Raw genomic sequence first — 19,340 nt, forward strand, 5'->3', positions numbered from 1 at the left:
GAGTGTTTCCGGTAGATTCAATGTGGAAGGACATTCTAGGGAGAAGGAACAGCAAATGCAAACTCATGTGTCCTGGAACAAGCCAGACAGGAAAACGTCGAGCTCCAGGTTCCATGGATTTTTTTTTTTTTTTTTTTTTGGATTAAAAAATTTGGTGATTTTTCCAAGTTTGAGAACCTCTGGATTAAACAGTTTATTGAGCCCCTCTGCCATCTCATTCTCCATAAGGGCAGTTCAGGTTGGGACTCAGACGAAAGTCATCTTTATTGAGTTCTGCTGGGATGGAAAGGCCACTTCATGTCTACATACATCCTCTCCTTAATTCTGTTTAAATCCCATAGTTGCCTATCTCCAGCTCCGATTGAGAGATGAGGCAAGCGAGGCTCAGTGACCTGCCCATAGTCTCACAAGTAGAAAATGACCCACGGAGCATGTGAGTTAATGACACATAACATCTGGAGCCAGATAGGCATTTCTTGGGTGGGGATGGAGGTATTTCCTCCAATTTCACAACAGCCTGGGCTTGCAGGCTCAGAAGTATCTTAAAGAGAACCTTTAAGCAGAAGGGTGACCATTTATCCCTGATATTGGTAGGAAGAGACGGCTAAGGAATGGGTTTGGGTTTTGGAGAGCTTCTCTAGCTCCTCAGCCTGTCACACGCAGGATGACCTTTTAGAAGAACAACTGAGTGCTCCATTAATTACACTCCTCACTTGTGGATTCAAAGTCCCTGTGGGCAGGGTCCCAGTTGTGCCTGTCCAGAGACACTGTGCACTTGGGTTGACGGTAAATGTTGAGTAAGGAGATGAGTGAATGAATGGGGGAGAGGGGTTGCTGAGGGAAGGCCACGCCTGGCTCTAAAGACTTTCCAGGGTTTATGGGGTGGCCACGCCTGTCCTCGATCCCCACGACACCTCTGGATGGGCCACTTCATCCCTCCTCCCTGTGGCCTCCACATCTTACAACCCAGCCTGGAGGGAGGGGCGGCGCAGCCCCGAGGGGCCAGGTCTCCAAGGGTGGAGGAGGGAGGTGAGGACCCCCGGCCGGCGGGGCTCCGCTGGGGTCCCTTCCCTGCGCTCTGCAGCCGCAGCCCTCTACCTGGCTTCCCGGCCGCCCCTTCGCGGCCCCGGATCCGGCATGCCCGGCGGGCACCTGGTCCGCCGCCCCCCGGGGGCCCCGCCAGCTGCCCCCGAAGCCGGCCCGGGGTGGCGGGGCGGGCCCGAGAGCTCGTCGCCTCCGGGACCGGTCCCCCGGGGCGCGGCCGGGCAGCAGCCCCCGCCTCCCCGCCCCGGGGGCCGGGCCGGGCTCCCGGGGGGCGGGGACTCGCCCAGTGGCAGCAGCGTCCGGGCCGGCGGCGGGCGCCGGGCGGCTTCCTGCAGGCGGCGCCCGGGCGAGCCGTTGCCGGCTGCAGCCACCGCCGCCGGGTCGCCGGGTCGCGGGGGCCGCGGCGCTCGGGCCGCGTCCGTGCCTCCCGGGCGCGCTGCGCGGCCGTCGCTGCTGCCCGCGCTCGTGCAGCCGCCGCCGCCGCCGCCGCTGCCGGTTACGCCAGCCCCGCCGCCGCCCGCTCTGATTCTGCGCATAGGCAGCCCCCAAGCCTGTCATTCTGCAAAAACACAGTTTACTCAACACACCACACACACTCGCACACACACGCGCGCACACACACGCGCACACCGGCCCCCGCGCGCACACGCACGGAGGGCGCGAGCGAGCAGACGCGCACACCGGCGAGCCAAGTTCCGCAGCCTGGCATGGCTTCTGGGGACCTTTACGAGGTACGGGGACGCGGGGGCGCGGGCCGGCCCCAGCCCGCGGGCGGCGGCGGGCGGCGGCGGCGGGCGGCGGGGACCGGGCCGGGGCCGGGGCCGGGCGCGATCCGGAGTTGCCGAGCCCGCGGCGGTGGCGGCGGCGGCCGGAGGGTGGCGGGGGCCGGGCGCGCCTCCCGCCCGCCGCCCGCCGCCTCCCGCGGCGCCCGCGCCCGCTCCCTCTTTCTCTTTCTCTCGCACACACACTCTCTTACTCCATCTACTTTGCGGCCTTGGAGGGGAAGGAGGAAGCCGGGCGGAGCCGGGGCGGGGGAGGTAGCGGTCCCGGGGAGGTGTTTCTCGCCCGACGAGCCGCCTCGAGTGCAGAAAGTACAGGTAAAAGTCGGCGCCGGACGTGCTGGGAAAGCGGGGGGCCGCACCGCGGCCGCCGGGGGTGTGTGGTTGGGGGTGCGCGGCCGGGCTGGGCCGGGGGCGCGGGGGAGGAGGGGGCGGGCGATCAGAGCGGAGCCCGGCCGGGGTGAGGCGGGGTGCCGGGGGGCTGCGAAGGGGACGGCTGGGTTGGGGTTCGGGGGTCCACCCGCCACACCGCTCCCCGGCGCCCCCGGGCCACCTCCCTCGCCCACCACCTGCTGCCCCCGCACCGGCTCCGACGCCCTCCGGGCTCGGAGGGGCGGCCCCTGCGGGTGTCGTGCTCCCTAGGGGCGAGAGGGGGCGCTGCAGAGGGCCCTGGGTGGGAGGAAGCGTGGAAGTCTGAGGCCACGGGGACCCGGGACGCCGGTGCGAGCCCCGCGCCCGGCGCTCTCGTCACCCTCAGCGGACACCTGGCTCTAGGTCCACATGGGTCGTGGCCGCGTTGGATTCTCTCATGTCTTCCCAAAAGTGGCGAAGGAGGAAGTGAGTCTGGCATCTTTCAAACAATGAAGGGATACCCATGGTCTTTGGGGAGCGAGGGCTTAGGAGCACAGCTGCTTTGCTTTGGGTTTTCCACAAGCGGACAAAACGAGGAACAGACGCCACTCCCCGGAGGGGATGGCCTCTGAGGTCTTGGCCGCCAAGACCAGGTTCAGGATAAAGAAGCTAAGGCGTCTTCCAACAGAGGGGTTGCGGGGCCTCCAAGAAACCTGCGCGCGTGGGTGAGCCTGGACGCGCACTTCCCTGACAGTAAATTGGTTCACACGACCTCTGGTTCTCAAGGCTTTGGACTCCATTGAGATGAGCGCCCTGAAGGGGTACAATTAGCCTTTTGCGTAAGACATTGCAGGGTGATCCACCCAGGACAGACTACTGCGGTGATTCCTAAGAAGCTTTTTCCTCTAGGCCCTCGTGGGCAATTGAAGCTTTTTCAGATGATGGGTTTGCTGACTGGTGTGAGAGAAGAAGAATGGAGAACAGGCGAGTTCGCATCTTGGTCTCCTATGTGACCAGAGTCTTATGAACGATTCTGCAGTTGCGGAGGCCCGGGCCTTGGTTGCCGGCCAGCAGGTTCAGGTGGGGTGGGTGGCAGACCTTAGAGCTCCTTGGAAGAATGGTATACCTTGCCCTCTTCACTACTCTGTGGCCTTCCTCATCTCTATGCTAAGAGACAAGATGAAGTCAGCTAGAGACCTGGTAAAGAACTTCAGCAGATGTGGCCAATGGATCACCCAAGTGCCTTGATCGATTTCAAGATGGTGGAACAATTCCGAAATGGAAAATGGAAGCACAGTAAAATAGAAGGTTCCGTTGAGCTTCCTGAAGTGTAACCGGCACTGTGGGGACATTGGCTAAAAGTAGATAATATTTAGGGGTGAAGCTCGTCTTGTTGGAATCGTGGAGTTTTTTTTTTACCGATTGAGGTTGAGTCAGCTAAGAGCTCTTGACCTCGCCTGAGTGAAAAGTTGTATCTCGAAGGTGATAAGAGGATATACTAGGAGCCGTCAGTATTTCCCCATTTAAAGTTTGGAACTTATGAACCTTCTGGGGATAATTTCTTGTTAAATGTTGATCTGCAGCTGCCCTCCTTAACACTGGTAATTGTAGTTGCCAGATGAGTCAGTTAAGAGGAGAGTTTTCACAATGGCCTTGAAACTATCTTAGCACCTCAGGAGTTTTCATAGAATTTCAATAAGCAGGACAATAATAATAATACTTCTGTGATAGTAGGTAATTGTACTAGATGGAAAATGGCTTTCCCATGGCTGATTATTTGCATAGTCATTACTAAAAGGGCTAAATTGCGTTACAAGAATATAACCAATGTCAACATTTTTATAGCCTGTGTCTACATTACATAACATATACTGAAAAATTTAATTTATTGTTCAAATTTAGCTTTTAGAACAATTAAGAACTACTAAGTGTACCTTAGCCTATATATTTCTGACTGTAAAGTTGTTGTGTGGGTAAAAAGTAGGCTATTGATTTAAGAAAAATATTGAAATATCCAGTATGTTGACTGGCCTTGAAAGGAAAAAAAAGAAAACATTTCATGTTAAATAATGAGACCTGTTTATTACTTTAATTAAATATTATACTAAAGTGTACATAAAATGGCTTCTTGCAATTTTAAGAAACCACGTTTTTAGAGGGCTAAGAGTTCTTACATTTGTAATTGATATATTTCACCTGTGTGTCTGCTGACATTATCTTTGATCCTTTATGGTGAAGTGTGATTTGGATTGTAGAGATTCTTCATCTTTTCTTTGGCGTTTTAGACAATGAAATTGTAAAGAGTGAACCTCCATGAAGCAGTTTTTAGGAATAGGTGCTGATTTTTAAAGACACCAGAAAATGAAAACTTTGTTTATGTAATAGACTCTTCAGTCATAATGAAGGAATAAGGAACAAGCTCAGGTTCCAGAATTTTGAATCTTGATAGATCGTTCTGCTTTGTTTCTCCTGTAGCAGAGTTCTCATCATCTTCTGGTGTATTGCAGCCATCGGTTCTAGGAAGGTGATTTTAAATTTTGGATTATGGATTCGAGTTAGGTGTCTGTCAGGATCCAAAGTGAAATTTCTCATCCGGTTGCCTTGGTCTGTATTCTGCTAAACATAGGGGCCATGGCGTGGCAGCCTGTGAGCCAGGTCTCGGCTGCATTCACATTTTGGCTTGCCTCAGTGGTAGGTAAGAAAAACGATTTGAACACTTTTAGATGGAGCATACAACCTCTAGTTTGTCTCTGTCCCCTTGCTCCCTATTACCAAGCACCCAATCTCCTTAAATTATTCATCGGGCTCCAGTAGACATTAGAGTTTGCAACCCCAGACTCTAGTCAGTCTTTTGCTTAGATGTGTGGGTGTCAGGAAGAAATGATCAGTGCCATAGGCAATCAGCTTTCTTGTCTGTCTCTGGGTCTCTACCTGCTTGTACATTCAATTACTTGTTGACTGAATCTGTGAGCAGAAGACTGATTTAAGTATATCAAGTACCTTGTGTGACCTTCGTTGTCCTTATGTGAGTGTTACCGTTTTACTCTCTTTTCTTTCCCAAGCTCTTGGCCTCTTGGTGCTTATAAAACCATGAGTAGAGGTGGCTCAGTTCTCTCTCTCTAGGGAAGTGTCCACAGTATCCAGTTTTTTTGGGATCCTTTCGGTTTGCGGTTGGTTGAATCCACAGATGTGGAACCCGTGGGTATGGAGGCCGACAGAATCTACACCTGGCATTCTGCAAAATCATGCACCACTAAGAATAACGGAGTTTATGGGAAAAACAGGATTAAGGCAGACCACTAAAGAGATGTGGAATGTTTTTAGCAGGTTGGTCCACCCTTTGCAGTGTCTACATTGAGCTTTGCTTCCCTTTTGTCTCTGTGGATTGTACAGGGCATTTGCTTCTAGGAGAGACCATTTTATTGAAATTAAATATGATCCAGGGTGTAGCCGTCTTAATTTATCTGTATAAAGAGAAGTGTTTTCATTGCTATTCTTGCAGTTTTGCCATGAGGTCAATATAGTGGAAAGTATACTGGTACTCAAAGCCACTAAATCAGCCACTACTCATGTTAAAGAAAGGCATTTGAGTGCATTTCCAGCTTTGTTCTGAGATCTTCACACATTGTTAAGTCTTTCTCTTTCCCTGTGATAGTGCTTACCTTGATTGCTGCAAAGTATTAACAAAGTAGAAAAAATAGTATATGAACCAAAACAGACATCCGTCCTCTATTTATCAATCATGCCTGAGGTCATTCCTGTCAAAGAAATACATGTACTAGCAGAACTGATGGTCTGTGATACAACTTCTTGAATCTTTGTACCAATATTCGAAGAGGCAGGTATCTTCGGAGAAAATGTTATCAGATCGGATTGATTTTTTGGCAAGTAGTAGACACCTGATGAATATGGAATGGGTATATGATTCTCCCACCTCTTGAAAGTTATTTTAAATTATTCCCTCTGGGCAGTCATCAGCTTATTTTCAAGTAGGCTTTTATGTCAGGTCACTCCTTAGTGCATGAGATAATTTCTTCAGGGGCTTAAGCTGTCCTAGTAAGGAGTTGATATGGCTCTTTGCAGCCTGGCCAGTTGCTAAGAAGTGGTTCAGGCCTGGTGATTGTTGAAGATCTTTGTATTGTAGACATGCATTTACATTCCCAAGATTTGGATCCTTCTGTAGCTCTCGTATGGTGAAAAGAAGTATGGGTGTGGTTGAATTCGTAATACCATCAGACATTTGTTATTTCATATTTACAGACCACCAAATATATGCCAGGGACTTGGGGAACAGTGATGATCACATCATCCATGAGCCCAGTGGGAGATACAGTTAAGAAAACAGTATTTTACAGTGCAGTGGGGAAAGTGTTAATAGGGAAAGATGGGGTTCTCCAGGAGCATGTTGTGGGATGGGATATGAGAGAATGATCAGAGTTGTTTGAGAATATTTATTTTCTTTTCTGTTGTTGAAAGCGACTTATGTTCATTTTTGCATCTCTAGGAAATAAAAACAAAAAAGAAATACCATATCTAAGAGAACTATTGTTATATATTTAGTGTGTAATGGATGTTGAATAAATGCTAATGTGATATCTGAATTAATGAAAATGTTAGTTTTTTGGGGGTAGTTACAAAAGTGGGACTGGGTCTGCTTACTACAGATGTTCATGTAATTAAAAAAAAACAAATAGGGATATTGGGTACATATTCTTTATAACCTATTTTATTTTCATGTAAGTATATATATAAAATATATGTAATGTAGATAAACATTTTATCAAATGCTAAAATATTTTGTGTTATGATTTTTAAATGACAGGTTAGTTTTCCCTTGAATGCACCATGTTTCTGTAACTAATCCCCTGTTATTGGACATCTACCTAGCTTCCACTTGTAAACCATTACGAATACTGATGTTATGAACATCCATAAACACAATTATGTATTTGTATGCATATCTTATTATTTTCTTCAGCATAAATTCTGAGAAGTGAAATTGCTGTGTAAAGTTGACCCTTGAACAACACTTGGATTAGGGGCACTGGTCCCCCTTTGAAGTTGAAAATTCACATATAACTTTTGACTTCGCAGAAACTTAACTACCAATAGCCTACTGTTGACTGGAAGTCTTACTGATAACATAATCAATGAACATACATTTGTATGTTATATATATTATATGCTCTATTCTTACAGTAAAGTAAGCTGAAGTAGAGAAAATTTTATTAAGAAAAATCCTAAGGAATAGAAAATATATTTTCTGTTCATTAAGTGGAAGTAGATAATAATGAAGGTCTTCGTCTTCATTGCCTTCCCGTTGAGTAGACTGAGGAAGAGGAGGAAGAGGAAGGGTTGGCCTTGCTGTCTCAGGAATGGCAGAAGCGGAAGGAAAGGAAATCTACCTATAAATGACCTGCACAGGCTGGGCATCGTGCCTCATGCCTGTAATCCCAGCACTGTGGGAGGCTGAGGCAGGCAGATAGCTTGAGCCCAGGAATTATAGATCAGCCTGGATAACATGGAGAAGCCCTATCTCTACTATAAAGATATAAAACATTAGCTGGGCGTAGATGTTATATGCCTGTAGTTTCAGATACTCAGGAGGCTAAGGTTGGGGGAGTTGCTTCAGTCATGGAGAAAAGTTGCAGTGAGCCAAGATCATACCATTGCACCCCAGTCTGGGTGACAGAGTGAGGCCCTGTCCCAAAAAAAAAACCCAAAAAACAAAACCTGCATAATTCAAACCTGTATGTTCAAGGATCAACTGTAGTTCAATGAATGGGAACGTTTTTATATTTTTAATGCTGTTGATACATATTCCCAGATTGTCCTTCAGAAATGAACAGTGGATTAGGTTAGAGGAAGAGTAGAAGTAGAGCAGCCAGTTAATATGCTGTTTCCGTAATTGAAACAAGAGATGATGGTGGCTTGAACTAAGGGAATGGTAGTGGCAATGGAAAGGAATGGGTACAGTTGAAAGACTGAAAAAGAGTCAACATTTGGTATATCACTCAGGCTTACATTTGGTGGCATATAATAGAAAATATATAATAACAGTGGCTTAAACAAGATTTATTCTTTTACATGAAATAAAGTTTGGAGTTAGGCAGTAACAGGGTTGATTGATACGATGTGCTCTGTGACATTCTCAGAGTACCAGGTACCCTGAAATAAAAGATATTTCTCTACTTTGTCGTCTTCATCTGTCGCTTCTATCCTGAATGTCACTTGGTGGCTATGGGACTCTACCTGTCTTTTTTGTAAGAGGTTACAGGAAGAATAAAAGGGTGAAAGTTGTGTCTTCTCTCTTGGTGGAATGTCCATGGTGGCTTTGGAGCTCTATCTGTCTTTTTTGTGAGAGGTTACAGGAAGGATACAAGGGTTGAAACTTGAATCTTCTCTCCAAAAACTGTTGTCTGGAAGTTCCGTACAATCCTGTTTTCTTCTGTTGGCCTGAAGATAATTATGTGGTCACACATAGCAGAAAATGTAATTTTCAGCTGTAGTTTCCCCTCTCCTCCTCAGATAAAACTTGATTGATGGTATGTAGGGATGGGAGAAAGACAGGAGGCAAGGTATAATTTCTAGGCTTCCATTCCAGTTCATTAGGTGGATAGTGGAGCCGGGGATGAGCATTGGTTGAAGGGAGTGGAGGCAGTGGAAAGGGCAGTGAGTTTGGAGTGTTTGTTGAACATCTAGGTACAGATGTCCACAGCAGCAAGTCATGTGTGCCTGAAGCTCAGGAGCCCTATTTGGCATGGAGATAGAGATTGGGAATAATTAGTGTGTAGATTATAATTAAAGACAAAGAATGGTGTGTAAACATGAGGAGGGTTCTTGTGATGGAAAAAGTGGACATTTTAGAGATAGAAGAAAGGAAATAAGATCAGATGTACAGAGGGTAGCAAGAAAGGTAGGAAAAGAAAGGGGTGTTGCTGGTATGGAAGGCAATGGAAAATTGCATTTTAAGGAAGAAGGGATGGTCCACAGTGTCCTTTGGAGTTAATGACCAGTGAGTCACTGGTAACCTTGGTGTACAATTATTCCAGGCTATTCCATGTAATGTGTTGGTGGGTCAGGGATGGCTTGATTGCAGTGTGATGAGTCGTCTGGGAGTCTGGGTCTTCTGGATTTAAAGACATCTTGTATGGACAACTCTTCTAAGAGTCTTGGGTGTGACATCCAGGGTGACATGGGAGAATGGATTAGTTATCTCCACTTTCCTACTTCTATACACTCTCTGCCCCTTTGAATGATGTGGATAACAAAAGATTGTGGTGTAGACTTTGGATGACTGGATCTACGTGTTTAGAAGAGATGATTTTTCCATAAGCCCTACAAACCCATCTCCTGCTGAACTATAACAGATGTGTTTCATGTGTTGAGTAATTTTAATTGGAAAAAAAGTAGAACATATATAATGTAGTCATACAAAACTTTGTTGCAGCAGCATTTAGTGAGGAGGGCTAAGGCGGAAAGAACACCATGGTGCTGTTGATAAATCAATGTGCTGGTCAGTTTCATGTGTCAATCTGGCTGGCTCCAGTGGCCAGTTATTCAGTCAGAATCTAGGTGTTACTGTGAAGGTCTTTTGTGGATGTGATTACAGGTCATAATCAGTTGACTTAATCAGGCAGATTATCCTAAATAGTCTTGTTGGGCCTGACTCCATCAGTTGAAAGGCCTCAAAACTAGAACCGAGGCTTCCCTGAAGAACTAGAAGTTCCAGATGTGGACAGCAGCTTTAGCCTGTGCCCAAGCGTTCTTACCTGATCTACCTGATGACCTAGCCTCTGGATTTTGGACTTGACCAGCCAGCCGCACAACTATGTAAGATAATTCCTCACACTAAATCTCTTAATGTTTATATTCTAGTGATTCTGCTTCTCTGGTTGAATCCTGACTGATGCTGTTAGGGTTCTTGCCCACACTCCATCATTTGGTAATAGTATATGGCTAGACAAGGCTTTTAATCTTTTGAACTTCTGCTATAAAATGAGATCTCTTCTATTTTTGAAAACTCTTCTTCTGATTCAGTCTATTACTTCTTCAAATAAATGCCTTGATTCCAATAACTGCCATCATCTTGCTTGTATGCATGTGTAATGAGGGGCAAGCATAGAACTCTGGGTCTTAGACCAGCACTGTAACTCTAAGAACTCAACCAAGCTTGGGTGTTCCATCACACTGGAGCGCTCAGGTTGGCAAGCATGGGTGGTGCTGGACCTTGTGGACAGGCCTATCCTGGGCCTGAAATTTATCTGTCTGGAGTCAACCCCTGGCTCTGGTAGGTTGGTGAATGGTGGGGATTGTGGAGTAATACTTCTTGGTTTTGATCTACCCCTTCTTTTCCCGACCCTCAGTTTATTGTCACGTGCCTATGTTGCCCAGTTAGCCTTAGCCATTGAGTAGAAGTTGCTCCCTCCAAAGGTCACACCACTCCATTGAAAGGCCCATTCATTGACCAGGTCTTTATAAAGTGATGGGTTCCTGAGAAGCGTTGCAGGGCCATTGATTTATTTTATATCCCAGTTTCTTTTATAAAGGCTACTGCTGCCAAATTATTCTCATTTGACTCTAGTCACTCCATCTCTTCCAGAATTCTCATATTGATTAATCATCGCATTGATTTATAAGTGACTTACAGAAGTTTCAGCACAGAGACTTCAGGGATGCATTTGTGGGACTGGGGCCCTGGGCCACACTGTCATACCAGGAATTCCCCTACTGAGAGGCCACAGCCCTTCCTTCAAATTCTTGATCAGGGAACTTTTCTCCTTGATTTTCATTATCCTGTCTTCCAGTCCAGTGTCTTAAAATTATGTCACAAAGGGCCTTACTAATAAGCTAGGGGGGACTTAACAAATGCTAGATTTGAATTTTATTTGAAAGTAGTCATTTGTTTAATAGTCCATCAGTCAAATTTTGATTGTATGTCAGCTATGTACCTAGAACTATGCTATGTACTAGGGCTGCACCATAAATGCCTTTAAAGCTGTCACTGGGAATGTCATAATTAAAAACTCAGCACTTGCATATGGTTATATACCGTATTTTTAATGCATTGAAGTTTTCTATATGTTAAAAGGTGCAGCCAGGTCAGTGTGTGTGTGTGTGTGTGTGTGTGTGTGTGTATGCATGTGCAGACCTCAGAATATGGCTTTTTCTGTTATTTTTGACATATATTGGAACTTCTAGTAAATACACTATTTCGGCAAGAGTAGTTAAGTGTTCTCAGAAAAATTCAGGCCTATCCGTGTCTCCTCACATAAAATTAAACTAGCAAATACACTTTTACAGCACAGTCACCCCAGTCAATTAAATACCACTTAACGTTTCAGGACGTGGTGGCTGGTGAATGTTTTAGACATGGTGTAATAATCAGCATGTGTTAACAGCAGAATGTGTAACACTTTGTATCATTATATTGTATAAACGGTAGTGTTGGGGTTTATTGAGAGGACCAGGTCCTCCTCTGACTCAAATTTGAGAGAAGGAATGGGGACAATATTGTGTGTTAGAGGTTTATCCATGAAACGGACATTTCCTTCTCTTATTTCAAACTTCAAGATCAATTAGAATGAAGAATATCCTGAGGCTGCAAGGCAAGATGGTCCAGCCAAACCTGATACCAGTTATTACTTTCATGGCAAATCAAAGATTGTGTTTTTATTTACAAACAATCAAATGCACAAAGAAATTGACTGCTGAGACTGTTACAGGAAGGCAGCTAACACCTTCGGGCTTCGTTAAAAAATTTTGCTATTTGTGAAAACAGTCATTATTATTCTCATAAGTTAATGTATAGTATCATAAGCTGAAGTATCATACGCTAAACTTACGAAAGACATCTGCACTATGAAATTATTGTATGTAACAATTTTTATTATTAGGGATCCCAGAAATGTTGATAGGGAAATTGTTCTATTGCTGAGCCCCACCATGTCCTGCTAGACCCCAAGCTCTGTGAGGGCAGGGACCATGTCTGTGTCATTCAAGATTGTATTCCAAGCTTGTGGCACTTTTGGGGGTTGTAGTTTTTCAATAAAGATTCATTGAATGAAAGATTGAAAATGTTTGAAACCTATGCTTCCAGGCCACCATGACCTTCTCTGCAGTGAACTTCATCGAGTGCTTCCTATAAGGCATGAGTCCCTCTCTTTTCTAAGGACATTGTTTCAGATTGTCCTTGAAATTCAGGTTTCCATTTTATCTTCCACTAGACCTTGTGTAGATTTATTAGGTAACAAAAATCCCTTAAAGCAAATTGAAACATTTAAGCCATTGTCCCTCATCACGGGTGACGACTTAATTAAGAGTGGCCATTTGCGTCCACCATTTGCACCTTTGCCTCTCCACGCTAGCCTCAGTGGCTGGCCTAGTTTGCCAGATACCATTCATCTTGGATTGGATTACCTGGAGAAGGACTCTGGAATGGAGAATTGTATCCAGAGGGTTTGCTGAAGAGTGCTCTTGGGAGACACACTTTGTAAGGAAATGTGGAAGGCAGGCTAGGACAGATGGCGAAGCTGCTCTGCAATGAGGTTACAACCAAGGTCTCAGCTGATCCTGTGGGCAGCTCTGGAGCTGTAGTGGCCCTTCAGAAATGTCCTACATTGAGGCAAGGGAACTGGGCCCTCACATCCCTGTATCAGCTAGTCATTGCTGGTAGGCTATTCCATGCGAGAGGGTGTAGACTTGGGCAGGGCATTTACCTCTGGCAGAGGGCAGTTTCATTTGAAGGACACATCTGTAAGCTTTTAGCAGCAGTGATATTCCTAGCAGCTGTAGGGATGGGCACATCGACATCTGGGTGGAGTATCACATCCATGACAGCATCCCTTCTTGCCCTTTACTGCTGGGTGAGTTTTCAGCTCTGGATCCCCCAGAACACATGCCTGTCACCTTGGTTGTACTTTTGGTTCTTGGTGCTTCTCTTGAAGACATCATTGTCGTTTGCAGCTTCTGTGGCAGCCTGGGTGTGAGAACGGATAAACTAGCCGTGTGTTAGGAGCATGCCTATGGTTCCTTTGACTCTCCATGCATCATGCAGCACAGGATCATGATTAGGTAAATATTTCAGAGGCCGTCACTCTTTGGGTTGCCACCCCTTGTTTTTGAAACGTTTTCCTGGAATGGTCCTCCACTTCTCAGTTGCCTCTGTGTCCTCATCTCCTGCTGCCTGTTCCGTAAACATGACAGTTTCTCATGGTTTTGTTCCAGGGTTCTTCTGTTCTCTCACTGTACTGTAGTGATTGTATGGATGCTTGCCAAGTCTTGGACATTTGCCTGGATTTTTCTCCTGAGCTCTGGAACTATCCATCTAACTGCACTTGGGCTCCTAAAACTCAAAATATCAGAAATTGAACTTAGGATCTTCCTTCTGGATTCCTAGCCTCAGTAGTATCCTCATCCACCTGTTCCCAAGGTAAAACTGCAGCCTCCTTGGTTTTGCCCAGGCACCATGTGTGTTTTATTGAATCAGCATCCTGCATTTTTCTTGACTCCATCCTTTTCTCTTAATATTTACCCTCACCACTTTAATTCAGGAGACAAATCCCATTGCTTGGGTCATTGTAGTACCTCTCAGCTGATATTTCTGCATCTAGCCCTTCCTGCTCCCATTTTCCTCTAGACTATCCTCACAAGTGTTTCTACAATGTCTGTTTTATTATGTATCTTTCCTGATTAAATGCCTTTAAGTGATACATAAGCTTTCTGTGGCTTGATTACTTCTCACCTCCTCCTGTTTCTCTACTTACAGCATGTATTCAATCTAGAGAAATTGTTTTCAGTTCCTTGAATGTTCCATGCTCTCTCCTTTAATCATATCCTTCCAAAGGACTGGGACACTCTTCATTACCAATCTTCGTCACATTTTTGCTTGTTTAATTCCTACTCACATTTCAGATCTCAGCTTATGTGTTATTCTTGGCAAAGCCTCCTCTACTTGTCAGGAGATTTCTGCCCTTTCTTGGGGCTCCTATAGAACCCTTTTCTTCTCTCATTATAGCACTCAGCTGAATATGTAGTAGTATCTTATTTTCTGAATCTCCCACTGCATTGTAAGCTTTGTGAGGGCAGTGATTCTGTCTGTCTTGTTTCATCTGTAGCACCTAGCACAGTGCATGACTCAAAAACCAATCTGTTTAATGAAATAATTAATATCTTCAATCTTTCATTTATATGAAAGTTGGAATAGTCTCAAATATCTCTGTAGTCTGTTTGGTCTGATACTTAAAGGCATTTTCAATCTTTCAGGTTTCTTTAATTCTTGAATGTGTTTCCTATGTCTTTATGGATCAAATAATGGGACATTCCTGTAAGACAAACTCACTGAAAGCATCCAGCTTTGTATTATCAATACAGATAATATAGTTTTGTATTCAGAGAATTGCTGAATCTTGGATTTGGTAGAAATCTTGGATGTTGGATGAGAGTTTTGAAGTCATCTGTTTAGTCTTTCACTAAGATCTCTTAACAGGTGATCAACAGAGAGGGCCTCATTTACTTTGTTGAAGGAGACAAATGCTTAAGATGCTAAAACTGGTTATTTGCCATCACTGAAATCTGAGTGTGTTGGACGTGAGACAGAGACTGTATCTTCCTGGACTCTTCTGGAGCGTCTCCTTGAAAATCTTGACGTCATTATTGCTTTCTTATGCAAGATTCAGCAGGGGACAGCAGGAAGGCCCAGCACAGCCTTCAGTCTTGTTTAGCTCTCTTGGTGATCAAGCATGGGGCCAAGACCTGCCCCACTGACTGACATCACAGGCCTTGACATTATGGGGAGCACCTGATAGCTAAACTTGTCCTAGAAATCCAAACTCGTCTGTGAACTGTTGGAAGTTTGATCAAGTAATAGAATCCAAAGCACCTGTTACTTTAAGAAGGCAGGATAAAATTTGAATGTCTTGATATTTACATTGCTAATTTGCTTGTCTGTATTGCTACCTGAAACCACATTCACTTTGAGGAATGTGGTGTATATAATAGCTGTGAAGCAGACTTTGATAAGATCTTGTATTTAATAGAGAAAGGGAGCCACGCAATGGCTGCCTTTAGGATGCAAAAACATATGGACCTTCTTCAAACTGTAAACCTGTTTTTTTTTCTCTTAATTGCTGTATATTTTGGTGCTATGTAGACAAAGATTGTTTTTATACCTTGATTATCAAACATGGCAGAGATGGCAAAGTCTTTAATATCTTAGGTATTTCTTTGTTTTATTACTAACCCCTTGGGACTTGTATAGCCATGTCTACGATACTGGCTTTTTGGGATGCTGCTGTAAGACCTGTTAGCTTATTGACTTAATGAATTGCTGTGTTATCTCTTGGAGTAACCTAATCTCTGATCCTAGGTGTTGCATAAAAAGGTTGTTGTTGTGATACTTAGTATTTTTCTTGAATATGTCTCATAATAGTAAAAACAGTCATAATAGCATTTGTTATTATTTGATTTTATTTTAGATTTTGGGGTGCATGTGCTTGTTTGTTACATAGGTATTACATGTGTCATGGTGGAAGCTGGGTTTCTACTGTACCCATCCTATTATACCCAGTAGGTAATTTTTCAACCCTCACCCACCTCACATCTTTTTCCCTCTTAGAATCCCCAGTCTATTTTCACCACCTTTATATCCACGTGTACCCTTTGTTTATTTCTCTTTTACAAGTGAGAACATACAATATTTGATTTTCTGCTTGTATATTAGCTCATTTAGGATAATGGCTCCAGCTCCATCCATGTTAACTGAGAAGGACATGATTTCATTCTTTTTTAAATGGCTGCGTAATAATCCATGGACATTTTCTTTATCCAGTCAACAGGTGATAGACACTTAGGTTGGTTTCATGACTTTGCTGTTAAAACAGTCCTGTGATGAATGTAGAAGTGCAAATGTCTTTTTAATGCAATGATTTATTTTCCTTTGAGTAGATACCCAGTAATGGAATTGCTGGGCTGAAAGGTAGTTCTATTTGTAGCTGTTTGAGATATCTATACTGTTTTCCATAGAGGTTGAGCTAATTTACATCCTCACCAACAGTGTATGAGTGTTCCCTTTTCACTACAACCAAGCCAACGTCCATTGTTTTTTGACTTTTTGATGAAAGCCATTCTGACTGGTGTGAGGTGATATCTCATTGTGATTTTAATTTAAATTCTCTGATGATTAGTGATGTTGAGCATTAAAAAAATTTTTTTGGCCACTTGTGTGTCTTCTTTTGAGAAATATCTGGTCATGTCCTTTGCCCAGTTTTTGATGGTTGAAAACAAATGAACGAAACAGTCACAGTTTGTTTTTTTCTTATTGAGTTGTTTGAGTTCTTTGTAGATTCTGGCTATTAGTCCATTGTTAGGGGCATAATGAAAACAGTAATAATAGCGTTTAGGGTTTACTATGTGCCAGACACCATGGTAAATTCTCCACATGTGTGTTATCATCTAATCCTTCTATGAGATGGGTACCAGACTTATCTCCATTTTATAATTCAGAAATTAATTCACAGCCACCAGATGGTAGAAACATTTAAACCAGTCATCCTAAGTGCCTCTAATCATCTCTTGATAAATTAAAAAATGCCTGTGATTTTCCTTCTAACTTCCCTCCTTTTGTTAGTAGGTGATACTTCTATCATAGCCCTTTCTTGTAACTGTACTTTCCACAGAATCCCAGGTATAGGTCAACGAGTGTTACACTAAGAATAAGAAATGGAAGAAGAAAATCTTCCTGGTTTTCCATGCTTATGGCACAAAAACCCATGTTCAAGAGAGGGATTATACAGGGCGGCTTTGTGTTGGTGTGTAAAGGACTTCCTGTGAATGAATTAATCAGGATGGGAAAGCATCTCTTTAAGTCTGAATAGATGTTTGTCAACACTACTTAAAGCCATGCTTTATCACAAAAAGTGATGTCTCTGTCCATCTTAGTAATTGTGATGGTGGAAACCATTTCATTGTTGGTCTTGGTGTTGTTTGGCTTTTACTCAACTTTAGCAGTGAGAAGACTCTGGTTTTGAGAGCAGTTGGTAACATTTCTTGGTCAGTCTAATTTTGTCCTTTTAGCGTATTTATGAGCCTCAGTGCATTTCTTTCATGTGCTTTTTTTCCTTTTTCTTTCATTTGGCACGGTGCTTGCATTCCTTCACGGTTGGAATTGGCAGGTTAGTGTTTTTGAAACTTTTCCTTTACTACCCTGTACTGTGCTTAAGTGTGGTATCTGGTGGACAGTGATGACTAGATTATATGGCTTTGTATTCAGAATACCTATAGACTTCACGTGTGTGAGGCAGATAACTCCAGATTCTAGCAAATGTGTCTGCATGCTTGGCATTAAAAAATATTAACAGAGCATAGACATTACTGATCTTTGCTAAAATTAAGATAATATGATCAAGTAAGTAGAACCATTTATTTAAATACGTAAGGAAATACAAAGGACTAGAAAGAGATACATAAAATGGTTTTTCACCACCTGAGTGTCAAGCAGTAAAACACTAATGGTAATTTACTGGTATAGTTTTCTGTAAGAAACTCAACTGGAATAGAGTGGAAAACTGAGATATGAGATCACACACACACACACACACACACACACACACACACACACTACCGGGGGTGTGGTGGAGGGGGGTGGGCGGGGGGGAAGAGAGAATGAACATATTTTATATCTGTCCTAGGTGGTTTCATACTGAATTTTCTAGGTGACCTGACATTTCTGTTGATTTTAATCAAGAGCCTCAGAGGTCAGAATGTCTTAGATGTTGTCTAGTGTAATTTCTCCCCCAGCATATGTATCCTTAGGTTCACCCAGTACCTCCTAGGAAACTCCCTAAGGAAGGGGGTGCTCTGCTTTGAAGGGTAGCCTCTTCCATTTTAGCATGCAAGTGCTGGCTCTTGGAAGTGCTTTGATAAAAGGGAGCCAAAGTCTGCCTTCTTGTGCAGTTTCTACCTGTGGAACAATAAATTCGGTCCCCAAGACTTCTCAGTTCCATTTCCTGGCTGGCTTCATTTCCTCTGCTGCCGTCCCAGTTCAAGGCACCCATTTCTTTTTTCTGGAAGAAACAATAGTCTCTTAACTAGACTCCAGCATTTCTTCTTTGTTACCTTCTATTCCTGCGGTGTATCTAAAGCGACTGTTGGGAAAGGTAATTCTGAGCATGTCACTTTCTCCCAAAGTCTTCAGTAGCCTCCCATCATTCTTGGACAAAAGTCGTAAATACTGATGATCTAGCCCTTGCTTACCTCTCCAGGCCTGGCCAATAGCAGTCCCTCTTTTTTTCTTTGTGTTACCAAATGTACTGACTCTTTTTAGTTTATGCAAATGTTCTTTGCTTCACGACCTTTACTCAGGCCCTGCCTGGTTTCCTCTCACCTTTTTGAGCTCTAAAGTTGTTTCGCTAAGGAGGCCTCCCTGACCCCCAGACCAGAACAGACCTCCTTGTGATGTGTTCTAAGGGAAGCCCATGCTTCTCTCCAGCATTGATCATTGTAATCACTCAATTGTTTTTGGACTATTTAAGGACTACATACTTGAAGGCAACCTCACATCTGTCTTGGTCAGTGCTGCATCCTCAGTACCTAGAGCATAAGAGGTCTTTGTGGAGGTCTTTCGAGTATCCAGAAAGATCTGCGCTGCAAGAAATGCAGACCTTTTCCCTTCAGGTTAAGCAACACTATCTTTTTTTTCCTGCTCTTATCCTGATATGTGTCTTAACTATTTCCCATCCTAGTTTTCTCTCATGGTTGATCTCTAAACTATTTATGATCCCACTTTAATTAGCAATAATCGCGCCTCGGATAAACCTCATTGGCTACGATACTGCCACTGCGCAAAGCTGATGATCCCACTTTAAATGTATTACTGAGAATGATTCTCGGTTCATCAGCAAAGTTCACTTCTCATAATTTGGACACTATACTTTTAGTTAATTTAGTCTCATGAAAAACCAGAGCCTAAACTGCAGAACAAATTTTTTTTTAAATAACATGAATGACAACAGTTGTCTTAGAACTTCTGGTTAATGGGCAGAGTGGTACTCAGAGGAACATTCATAACCTTAAACATGTCTGTTAAAAACAAAGAAGAATAAATTCAGCATTCATTTCAAGAAGTTAGAAAGAGAACAACAAAATGAAAGGAAACCATAAAAAAGGAAT

At 43.8% G+C, this 19,340-nt stretch overlaps 1 protein-coding gene and 1 pseudogene across 1 annotated transcript in view; one reads left to right on the top strand and one right to left on the bottom strand.

Annotated features, from left to right (window-relative positions):
* Nucleotides 1-1,360: 1,360 nt before the first annotated feature.
* The window catches only part of CDYL2 (chromodomain Y like 2), a 213,639-nt gene continuing 195,659 nt past the window's right edge, over nt 1,361-19,340 (top strand). Inside the window, exon 1 of the mRNA XM_039462504.2 lies at nt 1,361-1,775. Coding sequence (XP_039318438.1) covers nt 1,752-1,775 — 24 coding nt within the window. The 5' untranslated portion in view covers nt 1,361-1,751. The remainder of the gene's footprint in view (nt 1,776-19,340) is intronic.
* On the bottom strand, nt 18,954-19,020 carry LOC120361903 (U4 spliceosomal RNA; annotated as a pseudogene).

The sequence above is a fragment of the Saimiri boliviensis genome, chromosome 1, assembly GCF_048565385.1.
Source record: "Saimiri boliviensis isolate mSaiBol1 chromosome 1, mSaiBol1.pri, whole genome shotgun sequence".
In the NCBI taxonomy this organism is placed as follows: Eukaryota; Metazoa; Chordata; class Mammalia; order Primates; family Cebidae; genus Saimiri; species Saimiri boliviensis.